This window comes from Helicoverpa armigera, chromosome 11, assembly GCF_030705265.1.
Source record: "Helicoverpa armigera isolate CAAS_96S chromosome 11, ASM3070526v1, whole genome shotgun sequence".
Taxonomy (NCBI): Eukaryota; Metazoa; Arthropoda; class Insecta; order Lepidoptera; family Noctuidae; genus Helicoverpa; species Helicoverpa armigera.
In genome coordinates this window covers 10,457,261-10,479,692 of record NC_087130.1, presented here as the reverse complement: position 1 = coordinate 10,479,692, position 22,432 = coordinate 10,457,261, and the positions used below count along the sequence as shown (strand labels likewise).

The following is a 22,432-nucleotide window of genomic DNA, read 5'->3' as shown; positions in this document are numbered from 1 at the left end:
GAATAAACCACAGATTATGAAATAGTTACTATAAACTGTCAGCCGATAAATGGTTCAATGGTTGGTTAAAAGTTTTTTGGGAGGCTAATATGAATATTTTTAGTTGATCTAGTCTTGATATGATACTTGGTCGTTTTAAGTGTTACTCTGATTGCCCTGAACAATGGCAAAAACTAAACTGACTAAGATCTCCATCCTCGAAATTCTCTACGCTGACGATGTGTGTCTTATGTCTGACAACCTGACATATTTGCAAAAATACGTCGATGCATTACATCAGTCCTGCATAAGATTTGGCTTAGTCATAAGCATCGCTAAGACACAGATCCTCAAACAACCGTCACGTGGACACGAACTAGACAAGGAGACTGTAAAAGTGGATGGCAAGCCACTAGAGGAAGTAACTCATTTTAAATACCTTGGAAGCAATATCAGAAATGATAACACCCTAGCTTCAGAGATACCTCTACGCATCGCAAACGCGGCTGCAACATTTGGACGACTCAATGACCGTGTCTGGAGATCCCATGACATAAAGCTGCAAACTAAAATCAACGTTTACAAAGCACTAGTGTTGCCTCTGCTTATGTATGGCGCGGAGACGTGGTGCCTATATAAGTCAGATGTAAAAAAACTCGACACATTCCATCTTAGGTGTCTGAGGTCGATCTTAAGAATAAAGTGGCAAGATCGCGTTTCCAACACGGAGGTTCTCCGACGGTCTAATATGTATGGAATGGAGGCGTTGTTAATGCAACGACAACTCAGGTGGTGTGGACACGTCATTCGCATGGACAACCACCGTCTACCTAAAGCGATCTTCTATACCGAGATGGCAGAAGGTAAACGCAAGCAAGGAGGACAATATCTTCGCTACAAGGACGTTTTCAAAAGACATCTGAAAGCGTGCGGTATCCACCCTACAGATTGGGAGAAGCTTGCCTTAAATAGGTCATCTTGGCGCAAAACGATCTATGAAAACGTCAAGTTATTCGAAGAAAAAAGACTCGAGGCTTTAGACGAAAAGCGCCAGTTACGAAAAGAGAGACCTAAGCCTTCATACAACTATACTCTCAATAGTGCGGGTCAGTTATTCTGCAGCACTTGCGACCGGGTCTTTAAATGCAAACTCGGTTTCGCCAGTCACATCAGGGCTCATGCTAGGAGGTGAACTTGCCATAGGTCGCCGTTATCGAAAACGATAAGGAGGACTATATATACTATACTCTGATTCATCTCATACAGATTTATGAAACCGTACAAAGTATTAGTCGACTTAAAGTTTGCAGTTGAACTTAGAATTTGCTCACGTCTGGTCTTTCATCTATACTTACTAATATTACAAAGCTGAAGTGTTCGTTTATTTTCTGAATGTTGAGAAATCCATGTGTTTAGGTATTCCATACCAGCTAGGTATTACCTAGAATAGACGGTAGAATAATCAAGTTTAGACTAGACACATATAATATAGCGCAAGCACGTCGGTTAGCCTAAATACGGGCGGTTACCAATTCTGGTACGATCTAACTAGGTTCTGATGTAACCGCAGTTAGCTATTAAGGTTTGGTAAGATAACTGTATGTAATGTTCTAATAAGTCGGCATGGCTTTGCAGTGGTCAATTATTTGGTAAGACATATTTTTAATGTACCTCATCATTTGCCTAGCCTTTTCCCAACTGTGTAGGGTCGGCTTCCAGTCTAACGAGATGCAGCTGAGTATCAGTGTTTTAAAAGGATTTAAAAGGACTAGCTATCACACCTCCTCAACTCAGTTACCCGGGTAACCCAAAACTCCTAGGTAAAACTAGTTGTCAGACTTACTGGCTTCTGAATACCCGTAACTGCTGACTGCCAAAGATGTTCAATGATAGCCGGGACCTATAGTTTTAATGTATTTATCTATTTAAATATTTTATGTGTTCATCAGCCATTTTGTTTGTTGATCTTCTTCTTATTGTGGAAATTGCAGATTTAGTCACCTCACAAGTTTGGAGTTTTCTTAAATCTGCCTGACGGGCTCTGATGTGGAATTGTAACAAAGACTGCTAAGAGTATTGGGTAGCATTTGGGGACGCCGGTTTTACGTGCCCTTCCAGGTATGGGTGTACTTTTTAATTTACTATTATTACTAATATGTATGTTAGTCTTTAAGGTATACAGTCATCTATAAGGCCAATGTAGCCTGAAAATAAAGGTACATATTTAGACTTGATTAGATCACACCCCTATCCAGAAATTGAACCTAGGACCATCAGTAGTACTTGCGACCAACGGGAGTTTTTAATTATTTTCACTTCCCCTTTACTTTTGCAGACTTAAAATATATTAGCAAAACCTTCCAAAAGTTTAATTCTTAATCCAGGATTAGCAATTTCACGGCGCTGTCTAATTATATTAACGTTTTACAAAATGCTCGTGTTTTCTAATTGTTTGCTACTTTCATTGTTTCAGCTAATTTCATTGTTCTGCCTTTATTTGATAACTTAATTTTATATTCGGATAGACAACCTAATATTGTAATTGGTTTTATTTTCGATGGTAAGATAATATTGTATTGTATATGTATTTTAATATTAAAAAACAAAAAATCTTGGTAAGTATGTCTATTCGCCATGAACTCAAAAACCGGCCAAGTGCGAGTTGGACTCGCGTACGTAGGGTTCCGTAACATCCAAACTAATATCCTATATATTTATGGATGTCGAGCAAAAATGAACGAAAAAATCACGTTTGTTGTATGGAAGCCCTCCGAAATATTTATTCTATTCTAGTTTTCAGTATTTGTTGTTATAGCGGCAACAGAAATACATCATCTGTGAAAATTTCAACTCTCTAACTATCACGGTTCATGAGATACAGCCTGGTGACAGACGGACGGACGGACGGTCGGACAGAAAGAATAGGGTCCCGTTTTACCCTTTGGGTACGGAACCCTAAAACGGAAGCACAGATTTTCAGAAGCAGGTAGAATAATTCAAGAAGAAGATAAATTAATAAGTTAATCTGTTCTAATGTAACGTCAAATCAAATCTATGTGGAGATTTAAACATAAAGACTAATTGAAATATTTCTCCTGTAACATTTTCCAAACTATATCCACGACATCTAAGCATTAGATTTGTAACTCTATGCAGTACACAACAAGACTGAACTTCCAATAACAAGCTGCGTTGCAAGCGTTGTCCGAATATAAGCTGGTTCATTACTCACGTGAACGCCATTAAGCCTGCTCTAACAATGCTGGATTAGTAACGTAACCAGTTTGTTTTAACCTATCCGGCTATTCCATGCATGTTTCTAGTTTATTCCATCTGTGTTCCGATTATAAGAAGAGTTCGTGGCTAAGTCAAAGCCAGATCGATCATAAGATTGAGCAACGCTTGGCACGGTCGGTCTGTGGATAGTTGGCTATTTTGTCATAGCGAGTTGTTCCGTGTTTTGGATGGCACGATAAGCTGTAGGTCCCAGCTATCTGGGACGAGCTAGCAGCTAGAAGTAGGTATCAGCTAGCTGGGACCTACATAGACCTTAATCTATTCTATACTAATAAGTTTAATGAATAGTTTTTTTTTTGTAACCTAAAGGCTCCAAAACTGCTTAATCGATTTGAAAAAATCTTTCAGTGTTGAAAAGCTTCACTCTTCCCGAGTAATTTATCCCGGTACGGGCAGTAGTTCCTACAAATGCGGGAAAACGGCTAGTGTAATATACTGGTACTCAACTATATGCTTTAAGTGTAACTGTAGGTAGGTTTCAGTCCAGTTTGGCTTTCAGTCTATATTATTGGAAAAAGATAGAGAGACATTTTAGCATGAGATGAAGAAGTGATCAACACTTATTTACCACAGACAAACAAACATTAGATTTAAGTCTTTGTTTCCCAATAAAGATGTTAATCTAAAGGAATTATGGTAATGCGTGGTTAAGTATGTAAATTGCCGATTATAAAGTCAGGGGTGCCGATTATGGTAAGGAAGTTATATTCCCGCCTTACAACTGAGGAATTGGAACAATTATATTTGACTGACGTCTTTATTATATCCGTGAATGAAGTTATGAGAAACAGTGGGTTTAGATTTAGAAAAAAGCTAATTTATTTAATGAGTTACACACTTTCTTATACATATATTTTTTATGTGTGTAATTTTAGCCTGTTATATTCATGATATGGTCGAAAGAAAAATAAATTATTTAACTTACAGGGCCCATTTAGCTACTCTACTTTATAAATCCTATCCCCATATAACATTTAGCTAGAATGCTAATAAATAATTGAGTACCTGTTATGAAAAGATTAGCCTTTATTTTTGGAAAATTTCAGAGGATTGTCAAGAATCATATAGATTGGCAGAAATGATATTTTCAATGTCTTTTTTTAAATTGACCTACCTATCTACTATAATTTCTTCATAAACATTATATTTTTCTTAATGATTTTAATTTTATCCAACGGTTGCAAGTGGTCTCAGCAGTAAACAGACCCACCACTAAAGGACAGTACAATTCTACGTAACTTATGTATAACTTACCAACTTTATACTTGCCCTTTCTTAATTTCGTGCGTCACAGTACTGCCACGTTCACAGGATGCGGTGGAAAGTCAGTATTTCATGCGAAACAATAGTCATCTGACCACGGAGCGAAGAAACATCCTTAATTAAGTTTACCAACTGTTCTTGTTCTAAATAAGCACATTTTGTTCTAATTTTAGCTTGTTTTGTAGGTATTTTTTAACTTAGCTTCCAAAAAGTGCCATCAGAAGATGTATTTTGTAAAAAGTAACAATAAAAATGCAATTTAAATTTAATGTCTAATATTCGCGTAAGTGTCAGAAATCAACATGCTAATTTAAGTATTTTTTAACTACTAGCTCTCGCCCGCGGTAGCACCCGCGTCCCGAGATACCTGCTTCCCGTATCCGGATTGCGACAAAAGGATGAAACCAAAGGATATAGGGATTCATTTTTATAAATATAGATTATCATTAACTTAGCTATTCCTCTTCATTTCCTGCCAATATAAAAATGCCTACCAATATTACGTCATTTCCAAATGCGTTCAGAAATCGAATCCGCAACGCAGTCAAGCGTTCGACCAATCGTGATCTCTAAAAATACCATCGTTAGTACACGTCATGTGTATCGAGACCACAGAGGAAGGAAGGATAGCGGAGATGCCATAGGTAGGTCAGGCGCCTTCTTGTAGGTCAAGGAACGTACGTAGGAGGCGGGACCAAACGATCAGTTGTGACACATGTGACTTACGAGGTATTAGGGTTCCTTGGGACACCTGTTTAAAAATGGTCTTGATTAATTAGTAATTTTATTTTGAAAAAAAAGTCGTGTTCCAAAGATGAGTTGATGAGTCTGTCAATCTGTCAAAGGTTAATCTTGATTGATTTTTGATATGGTTTAAATAAAATGGGCGGGTGCCAAAGAAAGTGTAAAAGGATGGAGACAGTAACGTTTCTCGTCCCCCGAACACCCACATTTTAGCGCGCTACTTTCTTAGGAGATTTTGCGTTATGACATCTCCGCTAGTCATTTTGTTCTCTATGATGGAAACCCATCGAGTTTGATTGGAGTAGTGACGTCATCGCGGTGACGTTACACCTGAGTGATATAGATTTCGGCTTGACCCAATATTTTTTAATGATCATAGGATGTTGTTTTTTTATATCAAGGTTTTTGAAAGAGTCTTTCATGTTGTACGATATTTTTTTTGTGTAAATTAATCTGGAGCTAAATAGAATGATATTTATGCTTTTGTCGTTATAATATACTAATTTCGTTTTGGGTAATACAGAGGACATCTAGGCTTAGTTTATTTCAATGTTGGAGTTTGAGTAAAATACCATCAAATACATTTAAGAACGAGACAAAGAAAGGAATTTACCACTTAAAGTAATCAAATTTATTGTCAATCAGTTTATTTACAATAAACACTAGCTACGTATGTTACAATAATGATAATTCTTAAAGGCCTACACACATTACCGCTGGTTTATTTCGTAGATTACCCGGACAAAGTAGATAGGGGAAAAAATACGTTACAAGTTATATAGACATGTAATTATAGGTATGTTTCAAACGTAAATTAATTGCTACATATTTTTATTTAGTCTTCATTTATTAATTTAGCTCTTTTTTTTCAATTATGTCTCAAATAATATACCAAATAAACAACGTCTGTCTAGGCCCACTAAATACAATTGAAAGCTCATACATTTTGCAAAATGCACATAATAATACTAGTAACATGTATTTACAAAATTAACACCACTATTTTTATTTTTTAACCAGCCACGTAAAGGGCAAAGTTAATCATACATACATTGTTGATAGTAACTGGTTATTTCTGAAAATAGCCAGTTAATACCAGCTATGTCTATGACGTATTAAGCAACATTTTATACGAATCAGTGTATTTTAATACAATCTGACAATAGGAAAGTATAACAACTACTAGGGTAAGTAATTTTATATATTTTTTTTCACAAATTATCAGTAAAAATAGCACATAAGGTATTATAATACGTTTTTTTTAACAATAAAAAGGCACTGTTTTGAATCGTAATCCAAAAGACGTAAGATATTAAATAGGAGTAATAAAATGGTTTTGGTGTTCAGTCATGGCGTTTTAGGATTTTAGTTATCATTTTTAACTATAGTAAATTGGGCGTTTTCTACTACTGTGGACAATGTTGATAATTTTAATGAGGTGATTATAAAGAATGACGAAATTCTGACAGGACATTTTTTTTTCTGAAAATTACTGTGATTGAGTAAAATTTACAATCACCTCATAAAATTAATATAGATTACAAACAGTTAATATGAGTATAAGGATAACTATAGTACATGAACATGTATAAATGTTTCACTAAAGTTATTTATAATATTAAATACAACATCAAATCCTTAAGTGCATTCGCATTGATTATATACATTTATATAATATCTAAATATTACATTTATATAAACAAAAAGTTTGAAAAATTACTGAAACAATTTTTTAATGAACTTTCAGATAGCTGCCTTTGGGCTATTTTTTCAATTTTACAACTTTAACCGCATTGGAATACGGACAAAGTGAATAATTACCTATTTGTTTAATAAATGCATAGTGAATGGCATTTAGTGCCAATGATGAACAGTTTTTTAAAAACTTTAACCAAATAGTTGTAATGTTTAATTGAATTTCTACCTTAATCAAAGGTCGATAGAAGTTATTTTGATAATTTTGCTACGATAAATGAGTTGGTTTTTGGCATGAATGGAAGGAATAACATGGACCCTGGATCATTCGAATTTGAACATAAAATTGTACAAATACCAGAACGCAAGTTAATGTTATACTTCTTGTGAAAAAGTGTTGAAATCCTAATGTAAATATAATTGTCAGTTTTATTATAATTCTTTGTGTATTTAGGGGAAAATTGTGATTTTACTCACCCCTGAGGTGACTTAGAACTTTTCATAATGGTAATTTCGTGAAATTACCAAACATTATGTGAAATTGCAACACCGTTTTTGATACTCAAAAATATTTTTGTTACCATTCCAATTACATTAGGAATTCATGAAATGTGGGTACACACAGACAAAATTATAACTAAGTATGCCATAGTTCCATAATATAGTAACACATACTGATTAACTACACAAATAGGTATATTGGTGTATTATTATATAGGTACTATATATTCTATAAAATTACGACAATATTGTTATGAGTTATTAATAATTATGTAAGTACGCATGGTCCAATAACATTAGCATTTATTATACAATATATAATTATATATATCTACATGATATAATATATCACTTATAGTTATATATTGCTGATACGTCATTTTAATGATATATTAAAAGTATTCGGGAAAATACTGCACGTCTCACTTGTACCTTACTTAAATATTTAAATATAAACTTATCTAGATTTATTAAATTCTCTCAAAATTGGCACATAACGACTAGTAATACCAATTTTATATTTTGGCATTTTATTTTTTTGGTTGGCAACACGGCTGGTTACGTCATCTGATCGGAACTTATATGAGAATTAATATTAAAAAGCACTTTATTTACATCGACTCCCAACTTGTACAGGAAATTGAAATGTCTGAACAGTAATTAATTTTTCAGGGAACATTTTTTGTCTCTGCATACTTTAATAACTTTTAAGCCGGATACACATGTTACAACACCAAAAGTATTACAAACAAAATATTCTAAAAAATACACGACACAGAATCTAGCTGCCACAACCAGCCGCATCATTTTAACATTTAAATATAAACAAACAATACAAACTAGCTTACACTTGAACAGAAGTCCCACTTTAGACGAACACCGGTCCGTCACTCTCCACTCACAGGACGTGGAGATTCTCACAGTTTTTGAACTTAGAGTCTTCTTTCCCGAAGATCCAGGTGAACATTTGTCTGGCCTTCATACTTGCTCGGACAACTCCTCGGGATTTGTACCAGTGGGCTGGTGAGGATTCCCCCTCCTTCGGCGGTGTACTGCTGTCGTTTTAGCCGGATCTGGTTGAGAATGCCAACTAGAAGTTCGTCTACGTTGTGGTTTATCCCGACTGAGACTTCTATGAATTTCGCTTTGTAGGTGCAGGCTAGGCATTTGCCGTCTGTGGGAGAAAAGGTGGTATTAGTTTTATGTTATGTAAAAAAGTAGCACGGTATTTTCAAAGTTCATTAGACAGTTAAATATCTGTATTTGTTAGTTAGTGAATTTTTTAGTTCTGAAACACTTGAAGGTAATGGGAGCTTTTGTTACTAAAATCAGCGGAAACAATAATCTTTCTATCTGTATGAAGTATCTAATCGACAATTTTAAGCATCGTCTCTTAAAACAAAAAATACAATTTTAAAGCGTATTTCGACATTTATTTATTCATTGAAAAATAAACGTATTCAGTTTTTCATTACAAACTTTCCGGACGAAAATAAACTCGGACACCCAGAAGGCGCAATAAAAAAATATACAAAAAAAGCCAAATAAACTTCGTAACGTCAATGTTTAGTTAATAAGATAATAGGAATAAGGGAATCATAAGCCCTGGAGCCTATCCCTGAGGAAATCAGCTCGCCTATAAAACATAATTATGTGGAAACTGTCCTTAATAAAAATATATATTGGATACACAATATTCCGTGTTTGGTCGTACTAAGTTTGGTAATCTTATTATAGGGCAGAGACACAAATCCAAACTAATATTATAAATGCGAAAGTAACTCTGTCTGTCTGTCTTTTCTTCGCACCTAAACTACTGAACCGATTTGTCTGAAATTTGGCACAGACATTTTAGTTTGGAACTTGAAAAAGGCCATAGGATAGTTTTTATTCCAAAAAAATTAATTTATTCTGGACATACAGCATCATCTATCGGTCAAACCAAAAATCTGCCGGAAGTCACTATTCCACGCGAACGAATTCGCGGGCAAAAGCTAGTCTTCTATACAGGGTGTTTGGCGCATGGACCGACACAATTTTTTGGGGGATTCGTGAGGCCATGTACTAGTTTTCACTCATAGACCCAATGTCCTATATGTCACTGTATTCGAGATACGATTTTTTTTGTTTGTTTTTAAAAATTACCGGAACTATCACCTTTAAAACGCTATAACTTTTCAGTCTGTTGTCGAATTTACACCAAATCACTTTCATTGCGTTCTCTGATGTATTATTATTCCAAATAAAACATAAATTCATAGCACTAGATGGAAAAAAATACTTGTTGAGCTTCCAAAGTCTTAAAATGAAAAACGTATGAAAAATGTCAAATTCAAAATTAATTATAAAAAAGTAAAAGCTTTTATGAACTTCATTTAATAAAAAAATGCCTACTTAATACCCTTTCCAACGATATGCCACATGGGTGTGAAATCATTAATAATGTCGTCACAAACCTAAAGGTACACATTAACCAGTGCCAGGGTAATGAAAACACAAAATGTTTTAAAATGTTTTAATTAAATTTAAGTTATAAATTATGTTCAAAATGACTGCCTCTGTTGCGAATGCATGCACGGCATCTTTTCTAATTTCTACAGTCGTCGTCCTCAGTCGCATTTCTGCTTTCATAATTTCAAAGGCGCAATTTATTCTTTCGATTAAAATTTCTCTTGTGGGTACTTCAGTCGCATACACAATTTCTTTTGCACGGCCCCAGACATAAAAATCCAAGGGCGTCAGGTCTGGTGAACGTGCAGGCCAAGGAATTGGGCCGCCTCTTCCGATCCATGAATTTGGAAAACAGTTGTCCAAATGTTCTCGCACGTCTCGCTGGTAATGTGCTGGACAGCCATCATTTTGGAAAATAATTGGTTCTCCATCTAATACTGGTAATACCAATTCAGGTAAATCTTCGAGTAAAAATTCAAATAATTTTCTCCGGTCAGGCGCTCTGGTAAGAAATGTGGACCGATCAGGTGTCTTCCAATAACCCCGCCCAAACGTTTACACTAAACTTAGTTTGAAAGGAACTTTGTCTTTTCTTGCGGGGATTTTGTCTTTTTTGCGCCCAATGGTGAAGGTTGTGGAGATTCACAATTCCCTCGTGATTAAAATTGGATTCATCAGTCCACAAAATTCTTTTAAAAATTTGTATCATCTACGTCCGTATGCATCATAAATCGGCAAAATCGAGCCGTCTCCTGTGATCATCATCTATGAGACCTAGAACAATCCATTAAAGACTGGTAAAAATTCACTTTTGAATGGCAAAACTAACATAAATTTAAAAGATAAAATTAGAAAAATAAAAGTTACTAGGTATTTATTTGAAAAACGAACCAGTAAAGCTACAAGGATATTTGTAAACGTTTAAAATAAGTGTATGGTTAAAACCATTTTAAAATACAAGTTTTTTGGGTGCAAAATTTCAGCACAATAAGGTCGAAGATAACTGGTTCAAAATTTAGTTTTACGATTTCGCCTGATAAAATAAATAAAGTACTTAACGTACCTTGAACAGAAGTGTAGTGATACGCATGCTTTCCATTTTCCCGAAGAACTGACCAAACTTTCCAAACCGACAAGTGAAGTCTTTCAGCTACAACTCGAATACTTGTCGTTGGATCCTCATCAAAAGCTTGCAAAATGCTTTCATCAATTACAACATTATGTTGCCTCACATTAACGCGAGGCTCTTGGAAATTTATGTTTCCAGTCTCCCTCAGACGTCGATAGGTTGTAGCAAACGTCTCGTGGTGTGGTATACGCCGGTTAGGATAACGCTGCTGGTAAATTCTACGCGCTTCACGAGCGTTACAATTAGCGCTGCCATATGCCAACAACATGTCAGCATACTCTTCGTTGCTGAAGTTAGGCATTGTAACAAGCACGGTGAATACACCAACAGTTTAACAGAAAAGTTCAACAAACAAAACTTAACAAAAACAAACTTTAACAAAAAACAACGAAATAGGAAAACGTGAAATACACGGACACTTCCGATAGCAGAGATAGTCAAATCTCGACTAAACAAGGATCACATAACAAACTCCAACCCAATGATAGACAAAGACAAGAGATATTTTTCATGCGTAAGAAAGAGACAGGCAGTTTACCTGCCAATTACCTGCTTACCATTGTTCTATCAAACGGGTTCGTTGTTAGAGACGTTAGAGTGCGTGTTCGTTCCTGCTCTGATTTTGACGACATTATTAATGATTTCACACCCATGTGGCATATCGTTGGAAAGGGTATTAAGTAGGCAATTTTTTTATTAAACGAAGTTCATAAAAGCTTTTACTTTTTTATAATTAATTTTGAATTTGACATTTTTCATACGTTTTTCATTTTAAGAGTTTGGAAGCTCAACAAGTATTTTTTTCCATCTAGTGCTATGAATTTATGTTTTATTTGGAATAATAATACATCAGAGAACGCAATGAAAGTGATTTGGTGTAAATTCGACAACAGACTGAAAAGTTATAGCGTTTTAAAGGTGATAGTTCCGGTAATTTTTAAAAACAAACAAAAAAAATCGTATCTCGAATACAGTGACATATAGGACATTGGGTCTATGAGTGAAAACTAGTACATGGCCTCACGAATCCCCCAAAAATTTTTGTCGGTCCATGCGCCAAACACCCTGTATATTGGGTTCCAGCAAAAACATGGTGGGTTTTAGTCAGTAGGAGTCTGTCACTCCCTTCCACTGCACCCAAAGTACGTCATTTGATTATTTACTCACTCTTAAATAAAGCATTTCTAAACTTGTAGTAGGTACCGTTAGAAGGGGCGTAATTATGAAAATCACCCATCTATCTATAACCAAGATCATTACAAAAGACTGTTACTTAGCTTACTTAAACAATACTAGAAATTCAGAACATATACAGGAATTTCTAGCTAGTAAATCATGTAGGTATAAAGTTAGTAAAATGTACAAGTAAATGTAATAACGTTGGTGAAATTGTACTCTCGTAACAGCGTGGTACCGTACGTGTAATACGTGGTTATAAGGCTGTGTCTACATTGCTTATAATAGTTGCTAGTCTGACTAGTAGGAGGCCGCCTTATAAGTGGTGTACTTTGTGAAATAAGCACATATTCTGATAGAGTTTCTAGGCATTCCCGATCATCGATATTTAATACACTTTTGCAAGTTTTCAACCCAGTTTTTAAAATATGAGTTGAGTAACTCTAAGAGCACTGTAGGTACATTATATTTGCCAAAACTGCTACACGTTCGACCTATATGGCCAGTATCGTATTAAAGTTTCCAGAAAAGATGCAATGATTTATTTTTTCTATGTTTTAATTTTACTGAAAGGACTAACCAGAAAATGATGACCTTAATCATGACAGTTATTTAATCATTAAACGTCTTCATAAATTACGTTGTCACGTTCTCCGTTATTGTGTAACAGCCCTTATAGTATCTTTTTCTAATCTAGTTATCAGAAAGTCATTTGCGAAGATATGCGACATTATTATCTTTTAGATTAACCGTCTTTTCAAGCTATTGTAAGAATAAATCTGTCATAGGAAAATATAGGTACAAGTACCTACATATATTGTGTCTACGAGATAGAATATTATAAGTAGACCATAGTCATAAGTAGAGTGATGGCTTTTTTTTTTGGATCAGCAAAATTAGTTTGATTTTCAGAATACTAGGAAAACTAAAGTATTATTAAAAAGTATATGGTATAGTTCATTTTCAGATGTGAACCTTAATCATTTATTCGATTATAATTAGATCTCTTGCTACTCCTTCGGCAACGAAGATTCGAAAAATCTAGAATTGGTGCCCGTGTCACGCCACACAAAAATAACGTCAACTTTGACATTGAAGAAGAATCAATAAGAATTGAATTTGTACTTAACAATTGGCGTTTCGTTCAAGACACCTTCAAAAGGTATTCCATTCACCTTTTATTTTTAGGACGAGAAAAAATAATCGAATGATACCTTCTGTGGGGAAACGATAGACCCGTATTGACAAAATCTCACCAGTGTTCCTAAAATTAGGGATAAGAATAAGAATTGACCTTTCAAAGGTCACATTTATCGAATAAGCCCGCAATCCTGGACCAAGAATGTCTTTGTTTCTTTTATTTTCTTAAAAGTTAGTTAGTTGTGTGGGATGTTCGTAAGTAGTCAATTTAGCCCTTTCAAGTGGTCTCTTCTCAAATAGGCTTGTGTCTGGAGTGAAATCATGACAATAATGCAATGGGTGAGGATCGAACTTATGGTGGATCTACACGTTATCAAATTCACAGACTTTCATAGAATTTCGTCTGCACAACTAATCGGTGCATACAAAAGTCTGTATGATGGAAAGTCAAGTCTGAGCCAATGACAAGTCTGCACAAATACCTTTTCATCATATTTTCACTCAGACTTCAGATCTTTACACATATTTTACAGACTTTTTCTCAGACTTTAATTTCGTACAGATATTTGTAAAAACTAGTCTGTATCGTGTGGATTCACCATCATTACTATTCGGCCACCAAACAGTTGGTAATGTTAAAATTTTTTTTTGAACACTAACAGAGAAGAATTGCCTTTATGTCCTCACCTTGTGTAGAAACAGCTCGACTCCTAGCCAGGTCGATTTTGTTGGCCACCAAGATAGCCGGCCGTGCCCTCAGCATGTCACAGTCCAGTAGCCTGGCCAGTTCCTGTTCAGCCTTCTGGAACGAGGCCTTGTCCACCACGGAGTAGATCACCACGAAGGCATCAGGGGGCTCCGAGCGTTCTATCTCCTCCTGCAACATTGGCTGAATTATTTTACACACTTTTGAGGGATTGTTAGTGAGTGTGAGTGAAGATTTAGATTGACATGTAAGAGAATTAATATTGAACATGTTTGTCCATCGTCTTTAAAATGTCGATTGGTTAATTATTAGTTACTAATGCAGGTAGACTCATGAAATTTGGCGTGTCAAGTTAATTAATTAATTTATTTATGAAAGGTAACTACATGACTGTCATAATTTCAGTACATCCTTTTCCTCGGGTATATCATTCATTTTACCCAGACCATTACATATATCATTTTAGTGAATAGAGTTTATTTTCATCCATAATTTGACATAGCACAACTTTGAGCCATATGATGCTCAATGCAAAACGATTGAAAACTAAAAAGATCACACCCACGACCCACAACCTATTATACACCCAGCTATAAAAAGATCGAACTAAAGAACGAAAGAATGAACGATTTGCATAAAACAAATCGGTCGCCTAGGACTTGTAAGTTCAGGCATTAAAGTCTTCACAAAACTTAAGTAAAATTTTATTCTTCTAAATTAGCAGAATGTCTCGAAAAGCGAGCGGAGCACAAATTAATTTGCTACAAGTTCAGTTCGTTTGAGCTTCTCATTAATTATGAAAAGTTTCATTTGGAGAATATTTACCTTTGTCGTAGTACAGTTAACGAAGTATAATTCTGATTCTTCTCCGTTCAGCATTATTGATACTTTCTGTTCTGAACCATCCGCGTCTGAAAAGAGGATTTTGATTTTAGTGTTTAGAAACTAAACTAGGTTAACCATATTTTTTCTTTGATGGTCTTATGTAAAATACAGTTTTGGAATTAGGTATTATAGGTATTGTTTTTTTTTTCAAAAGAGGGTAATTATAATTAACATTTAGTGTTTGTTTTAATTTACAATAAAAAAAAAAACTTTTATTTAAAAATTATCACAACACAAAACATTGTACCTATTAAGACATTCCGAATAACAAAAACGAGGCAAATCCCTCTTCGTTTTTACTTTGATAAAAGAGCGTTGGAGTGAAATTGCATTTAAAAACAAAATAAAGCTGTTTTGAAAGGATCTAAATCTCTTGTATCGGACAATATTCCCTCAAGATATTCCATGAAAATCCTCAATTTATTTTAAAATTATTTTCAAGTGGGATCCATTCAGCTTGTATCTCAGGTGAGATCTAGAGTTTTCTCTTCAAAATTCTTTTATAAAATGAAGGAAAATAGAAGGGATACTAAGATTTTAGTCGTGTCTTCGTTATGGTTTTTGCGTCTAGGCGTCTAGATAAGTGCTTTCAATCGACACTGCGATACTTGGACTAGAATATCTCATCCTACAGAGCAAAACATTTTACACAAAGATTATTTCTATGTTTTTAGGGTTCCGTACCTCGAAAGGAAAAAACGGAACCCTTATAGGATCACTTTGTTGTCCGTCTGTCTGTCTGTCTGTCTGTCTGTCAAGACCCTTTATCTTAAGAACGCGTGGACGTATCAAGCTGAAATTCACATGAAATACTCGAGTCTATTGCCCCTTCAAGATGTGAAAATATCAAACTTCTAAGCCAAGCCAATCAAAAGATACAACCGATTATGTCGATATTTTCAACAAATTTTCGACACTCGCAAAGGAATCAAAACCTACAGGGTACTTCCCGTAAACTCAGAATCTTGAAATTTGGCATGAAGCATTGTTATATAATGCAAATATAGGAAAAATTGCGAAAATCACATTTTTTTAGTTATATAATATAATAAAAATATTTTAATAAAATGAAACTTACTACCTTATTTCTCACGAACGAATAAAGGTACCAAATTGAAATTTATACCAAATACCTAGGTCTATTGTCCCTTTAAGCAATGAAAAAATCAAACTTCTAAGTTAAAGCGATCAAAAGATACAGCAGTTTTACCGACACCTTAGACGAATTTCCGTCAACGCTAGGGAATCAAAACCTACAAGGTACTTCCCGTGAACTCAGAATCTTAAAATTTTGCACGAAGCAACGTTATATAGTATAGATGAAGGAAAAATTGCGAAAATGATAAATTTGAAGTTACATAAAATATTAAAATATTATTTTTGCTTACATGACATAAAATATTTTTTTTATAATTATAAACTTACTATCTACCCTTTTTCACATGAACGCGTAGAGATATTGAAGTTTTGAATAAAAAGTGAAATTCATATCAAACACGTCTTAAATACATATAATTGCCTCTAAACTGTGAAAATTTTAAATCATTCAAAGGTCATTGGGCACCTTAGTATGAAAACCATACCCACCCACGGCGGATACGAACGAAATATAACACAGTATAATGATAAAGGCTCTGATTTACTATGGCATTAGTCGCATCAATATGAACCATGGGAATCTGGAGCAAATCTGGTGTAAACATCAAATATTTTCCTCATTTCAATGGGGAATTTAAACGACCACGTTTGACGGATTTGAGAAATCATTTCTTTGTAGTGAAAGAGTATAGTCACCGTTTATTTTCATTGTCATCAGGTCAGGATCTGATGATGGAAATCCTGAGAAATCGAGGGCAACTATCAGAAATTGTAGGCATGCATAGGATTAAAACTTGATTCTCAGATGTATGTCTGGTGATACTATCAAACATTGAAGGTTTAGAGCTTACCTGATGATGGAGACGTGAGAAAGTTGAGAGAACTCCTTAACGGTATGTTTTAGTTACGTCGTGTTTGGGCTTATATTATTCGTATTGACGAGAACTTTTCACAAAAGTTAAAAATAAAAACTTTTTACAAAAAAAAACAACTTCTAAAAACAACAAGAAAACTGTTTATATGCATCGGTCTAGATCTCGGTGGTTAAATAAATATAGATGCATCCTCTGGACACCGACTTCTAGACCGATGCACCTAACATATTTTTAATTTCTTTCTTGCTTTTCTTGTTGCTTTTGTATATGTTTGAAGTTGGACTTGTGAGTAAAATGCTACAAAATAAAATAAAGCCCACTTTATAAAACAAAGAAAGGGACAGAATTACACTTTTGTCAAGGCTCTAGAAACGTAAAGCCAGCAGCCCCGAATCCTACTATCTATCTCTACCGAATCCTCTAGAAGTCGTTGTTACAATTCGACAGCTACAAGTCGTCAGGCGGTTTCGAAAAACACCTGAAACTGGGGCTCGTTAGGTGATTAATTCCTCAAAAATAAAAGATCCCATTCCTGCAATGGCTGCTTTAACCCAAGTTAGAAGTGAATTCTCATCACCTAAAATAAAATAAACTCCAACACAAGGTTACGTTATAAATTGTAAAGGAGTTCCAATAACTATATCTGATCTTTGCTATCGATCCCACAATGACAGTCAAACCTATCTATGTGGAAAGTCTTCGCCAATACGAATAAAATAAGCCCAAGCACGTGGTAGTTGCAACATACCGTCCAGGAGTTCCCTCGACTCTCTGTAGTCTCCATAATCAAATCAGCTCCAAACCTTCACTGTTTACCAGTACCCTCAAAAATACACTCACATGTCTGGTTATGACTCGATGCGTGCCTACAATATTCAAGAGTTGCCCTCGATTTCTCAGGGTTTCCAGATTCTCATCAGATCCTGGTCATCCGAATTGGCATCTTCCTTCTTTATGAAAAGTCTTTAACAATAAAATAACTAGCATTGCAACCTGTACAATCCTCTGAAACTGCTTGTCTTTTATATTTTTCAAACGATCCTGAACATTCGTCTCCATGGAATTTTAATAAAATATTTATATTCAAAGAAACGTCATACCATTCTCCACGATTTAAAACTACTTTGATTCATGTCCGTCACTTTTTACAAAGCGGGTCAGATATGCCCAATGACCTTTAAGACATAATTAGTGATTTTCAATCAGATTCCTGAATGATGGCTATAAAATGTTGTATATAAATAACTTTAATAAAATAACTTTTACAAGGTACTGGCCTACTATTTTAGTTATATTAGAAAATAAAAAATATTAACTATTTTGACTCTCACGAAATTACCATAACTATGATTGTTCTAAACTGAACGGTTGGCGCGAGACTCACTTTTTATCTATACAGGATTTGTACGGAACCCTCGGTGCGCGAGTCCGACTCGCACTTGGCCGGTTTATTTTGACTATAATAAGTCAACTCGCTTGATATAATTAATCATCCACGCTAGTTCGGTATTGCTAGGTTAAAATAAATTTAAATTTGTGATCATCTACTAGATGGTTGTGGCTTTAGGCAAAGATGAATAATAATTTTATTTAATTAAGACCCTGAAAGCTATTATTACATTATGATAGGTTGATAGGTCTATTGATACTGATTGTCATTGAATGAAAAGTCATCTATATTTTAGTGCCAAAAGTGGATATGTATAATGGGATGACGAGAAACAACAATTAGATCAATTACTCAAACGTGGCTGACACTCATCTCAACTCACACCCTTTCTTTAATTCTGTTCGATAACAAACCTATACCGAGAAGCAATACCCATTAAGCGCTTCATAATTAACTCCCACAAACATAAATAAATAAACATTCGATCATTTAGAAGTCAGGATTTTGATTCATGACCACCATTAGTATTGTCAACTCTTCGATATGCCATCAATCATGACTAACGTCCCGAAATAGGACAATGACGCGATGACGTCACATCTGATGGGGCACAACCAAATTACTGAACGAGTAAATAATTCTAATGGGTAAGTGTTAAGTGAGTTTTCAGTGTGGCTATGAAGGGAGCGAGTTGGGCGCCAGTTTTATGACATGAAATGGGCGAAAATGTATCGAAACTTGATCTGTCTTTTAAGCAACAGGTATTGTCAACATTGCTTAAGTATTGAGATCACAAAGAATATGAAATATTTTACAAAAAAATTGCTTATTTGTGACATCCACCATCATAACTAAACTTTTGGAGAACCGGAGAAACTAGGGCTCAAGTTATCAATTTGTGACAAACCCCATTACCCCTTCATTGTATAAACCCTGCCTTGGTCCATTTTAAAATTAACGTTAAGAGTATAAAGCCCGAGCTCTACTGGGCGGTTTCATAAGCAGAACAACCTCACATTCATTGGCCCCACTTGCACATGAATAGTGTATAATTCCAGGGCTCCACGTAATTGGGACGGCTACGTGACTCCTGACGTCACGCTGTCCTCGGGAGACAGTTCCACTGAACTCTGATTGAATTCCCTATGTTTTGGAATTATATGGAATATTTTGCTGATGTTCCGTTGGAAGTTGTCTCCTGTGTATTTGTAGGTGGTAACTAGATTGACGCGGAAGTTAAGTGTGAATTTTCAGGTTGTGATCAACGTGTGGATTCCAGAGAACCTCGGAGATTCTAGAATCGAATATCATACTATTTTTGAAATTTATCTCGGTGGTGTCATGTACATATGTGGCATAGGAGTCATTTAAAAAGGCATGATTATGTCTGTGAAGATTTTTTGAAAAACAAGTTATAGGGGCTCAAAAATGGCGTGACAGGTGATCATGCAACTTATTTCTTAACACAGAATCTTTATTTGCAGAGACATGGTGTTTAGTGCTTATATGCTTACTAAACACGTTGTAAACCACACAGATATATGTGACCTGCCAAACACTACAAATGTATTACTAACTTCCATGTCACATAGACAAATACTTGGCACCCCACAACTATTTTAATGAATCTCCTCATCAATGAGACCACATGCCTTTCTGCCAACACAATAGACTTTCCTAGAATAATAGACATATCATTATTGGCAATGTTTGTCGTGAACATAGAGAACCAAATAACTATCGAAGATGTCATAATGCAAAATCTCCTAAGAAAGTAGCGCGCCAAAATGCGGGTGTTCGGGGGGCGAGGAACGGTACAAGCTCCGCTCTTACATGGCTTCTATGGAAATCGCCTTTATTTTCAAAATAAAATCACTATTCATTAATTGACCAATCTTTGACAGGCTGGTTTTGACTTGACAAGACACCCGAACGTCTCATTAGTTCTTGAAACTGATCACGCCTACCGGACATTGCTTGACCCAAAGAAGGTGCCTGACCTACCTTCTTTCTTTGAGGCATCTCCGCTATCTTTCTTCCCTCCGTGGCCGAGAAAGTATTTCTCTTTATTGCCAAGAAAAATGTTCAAATACATTGTTGGAAGGTTCTTTCAACAGTTCGGCATGAAATGCAGTAACGATAGCGTTTGGCGTAGTGCCTGAACAATTGACTGATGTGGCGTGTCAGGGGTTCTATGCCCGCATGGTACAGTAAATAGTTTACTAGTTTGTTGCGCTATTATATAAAAAAAATATACTTATATTGAAACTTAGTTGCTAAATGTGGCCTTGTAAAGAGTTTGAAATACCTGACAATTAAAAGTGGTGATAGTACTTAAACACCATCAAATATTTTTAAAAGTTCAAAGACGCTTTCGCTAAGTAGTACAGTCAACTTCAGGTCAGTGGTAACAGTTTTATAGGAAAATCGTACTTATTACTATTGAGTTAAGGTGCATGACAGTTACCACTGACGTGCAGTCTACCGTACCTAAAGAGTTTGCCGTTTTTAGGCGACTACTTGCAGTATCCTGATCAACCAAAAAAGAAGAAGGGGTTGCAATTGTTTTTTTTTTGTAGGTATTTTTGTATTTGTATGGGTCATTCAAGCCATAGTTCTTCTAGAAAGTCCTATGTAGAATGTACACATATGTACAGTTTCTTACACGTGACATGATATAGCCTTGTGTAACGCTATATCAGGCACATGTCCTCCTCCTCTCCTAATCCTGCAGCAGGAACAATCAAATCAGAACTAATCCTCGCTCCTGCCGTGATTAATCCCTCACACCGTAATTAATCCTTTATAATTATGTCGTTCAATAATGATTTACTACGAGGGTGATGCATTTTGTATATTTTTTATTTGCTGGGTAGGAACCCTTCTTTAACCTCCCCACTCAGAGACATTTCATGATTACTTAAGTCACTCCTTAGTGACGGAATGTCATACAAATCCTTTACTAAGGAATGGTTTAAGTAACCATTAAATGTCTCTGAGTGGGGACGTAAGTCTAAGAATTTTTGGTATTAATTCATGAAAAATAACCTTTTTAGCGCTTCCTGAATGTGTGAATGTGTGTGTCGTTGGCTATAGATTTAAAATACATAATAAAAAAAAAACAATTTATTTCAGGTAAAGTATTAACCCATAGAAAATTAACAAGTTGTTATATTATTTTTTTAAAAAAAGCTCATGTTGATCATTTGTTTACCGGCCATGTATATATTTTCTCTTCAAGCAAAATCCACGCTTATTATTTACCATGTTTTTTACTCGCAGAACAGATAGCGATTTCCCATAACACCAATAACCCCATACAGATAATACATAATTTAATATACCCTATTACCCAGTCTTGCTTCGCATCACAAGATAATGCCGACCTATTTCCTAACGGATCCCCTTTAGCTTAATACCATGGATTCTGCTGTTCTGTAATTGGTTTCTGCATTATGTGTGTGTGTGTGTGTGTTATGGAGAACAAAATGACTAGCGGAGGTGCCATGGCCTAAGAAAGTAGCGTCGCCAATGCGGGTGAGCGGTGACGAGGAATGTTTCTGTTTTCGCCTTTCTTTGGATCCGATCATCTATAGATACTAATATTATAAAGCTGAAGAGTTTGTTTGTTTGTTTACTTGAACGCACTAATCTCAGGAACTACTAGTCCGATTTGAAAAATTATTTCAGTGTTAGATAGGCCATTTATCGAGGAAGGCTATAGGCTACTTTTATCCATGCAGCGGTTCCCACGGGATGCGGGTGAAACCGCTGGCAGAAACTAGTTTTTTATAATACCAAAAATCGTTGTTGATGTCTCTAAGAACCCTAACGTCTCGTTAGTTCACTCGTAACTGATTGTTTTGGTCTTGCCTACGGTACGAATTTGGCCTAGAAGAACGCGCCTGACCTACATGCATTATGGTATCTCCTCTCATCTTTCTTTACTCCGTGATCTGTATGTGTTCTAGTAGCTTCCATGCCAAATTAGTATGTAATTATTGTTCTATTTGCTTTGTAGGATTATGAAGATTGTGAATGCAATGTTGGTGTTTAGTGTTTGATTGTACTAAAGGGAGGTTAATTTCAATAATATTTATTTG

General features: G+C 35.4%; 1 protein-coding gene across 1 annotated transcript in view; it reads right to left on the bottom strand.

The window, feature by feature from the left end:
* Nucleotides 1–5,899: 5,899 nt before the first annotated feature.
* LOC126056697 (GTP-binding protein REM 1) overlaps nucleotides 5,900–22,432 on the bottom strand; it is a 160,733-nt gene continuing 144,200 nt past the window's right edge. The window contains 4 exon segments of the mRNA XM_064036926.1: nucleotides 5,900–8,513; nucleotides 8,515–8,653; nucleotides 14,063–14,252; nucleotides 14,907–14,992. Coding sequence (XP_063892996.1) covers nucleotides 8,378–8,513; nucleotides 8,515–8,653; nucleotides 14,063–14,252; nucleotides 14,907–14,992 — 551 coding nt within the window. The 3' untranslated portion in view covers nucleotides 5,900–8,377.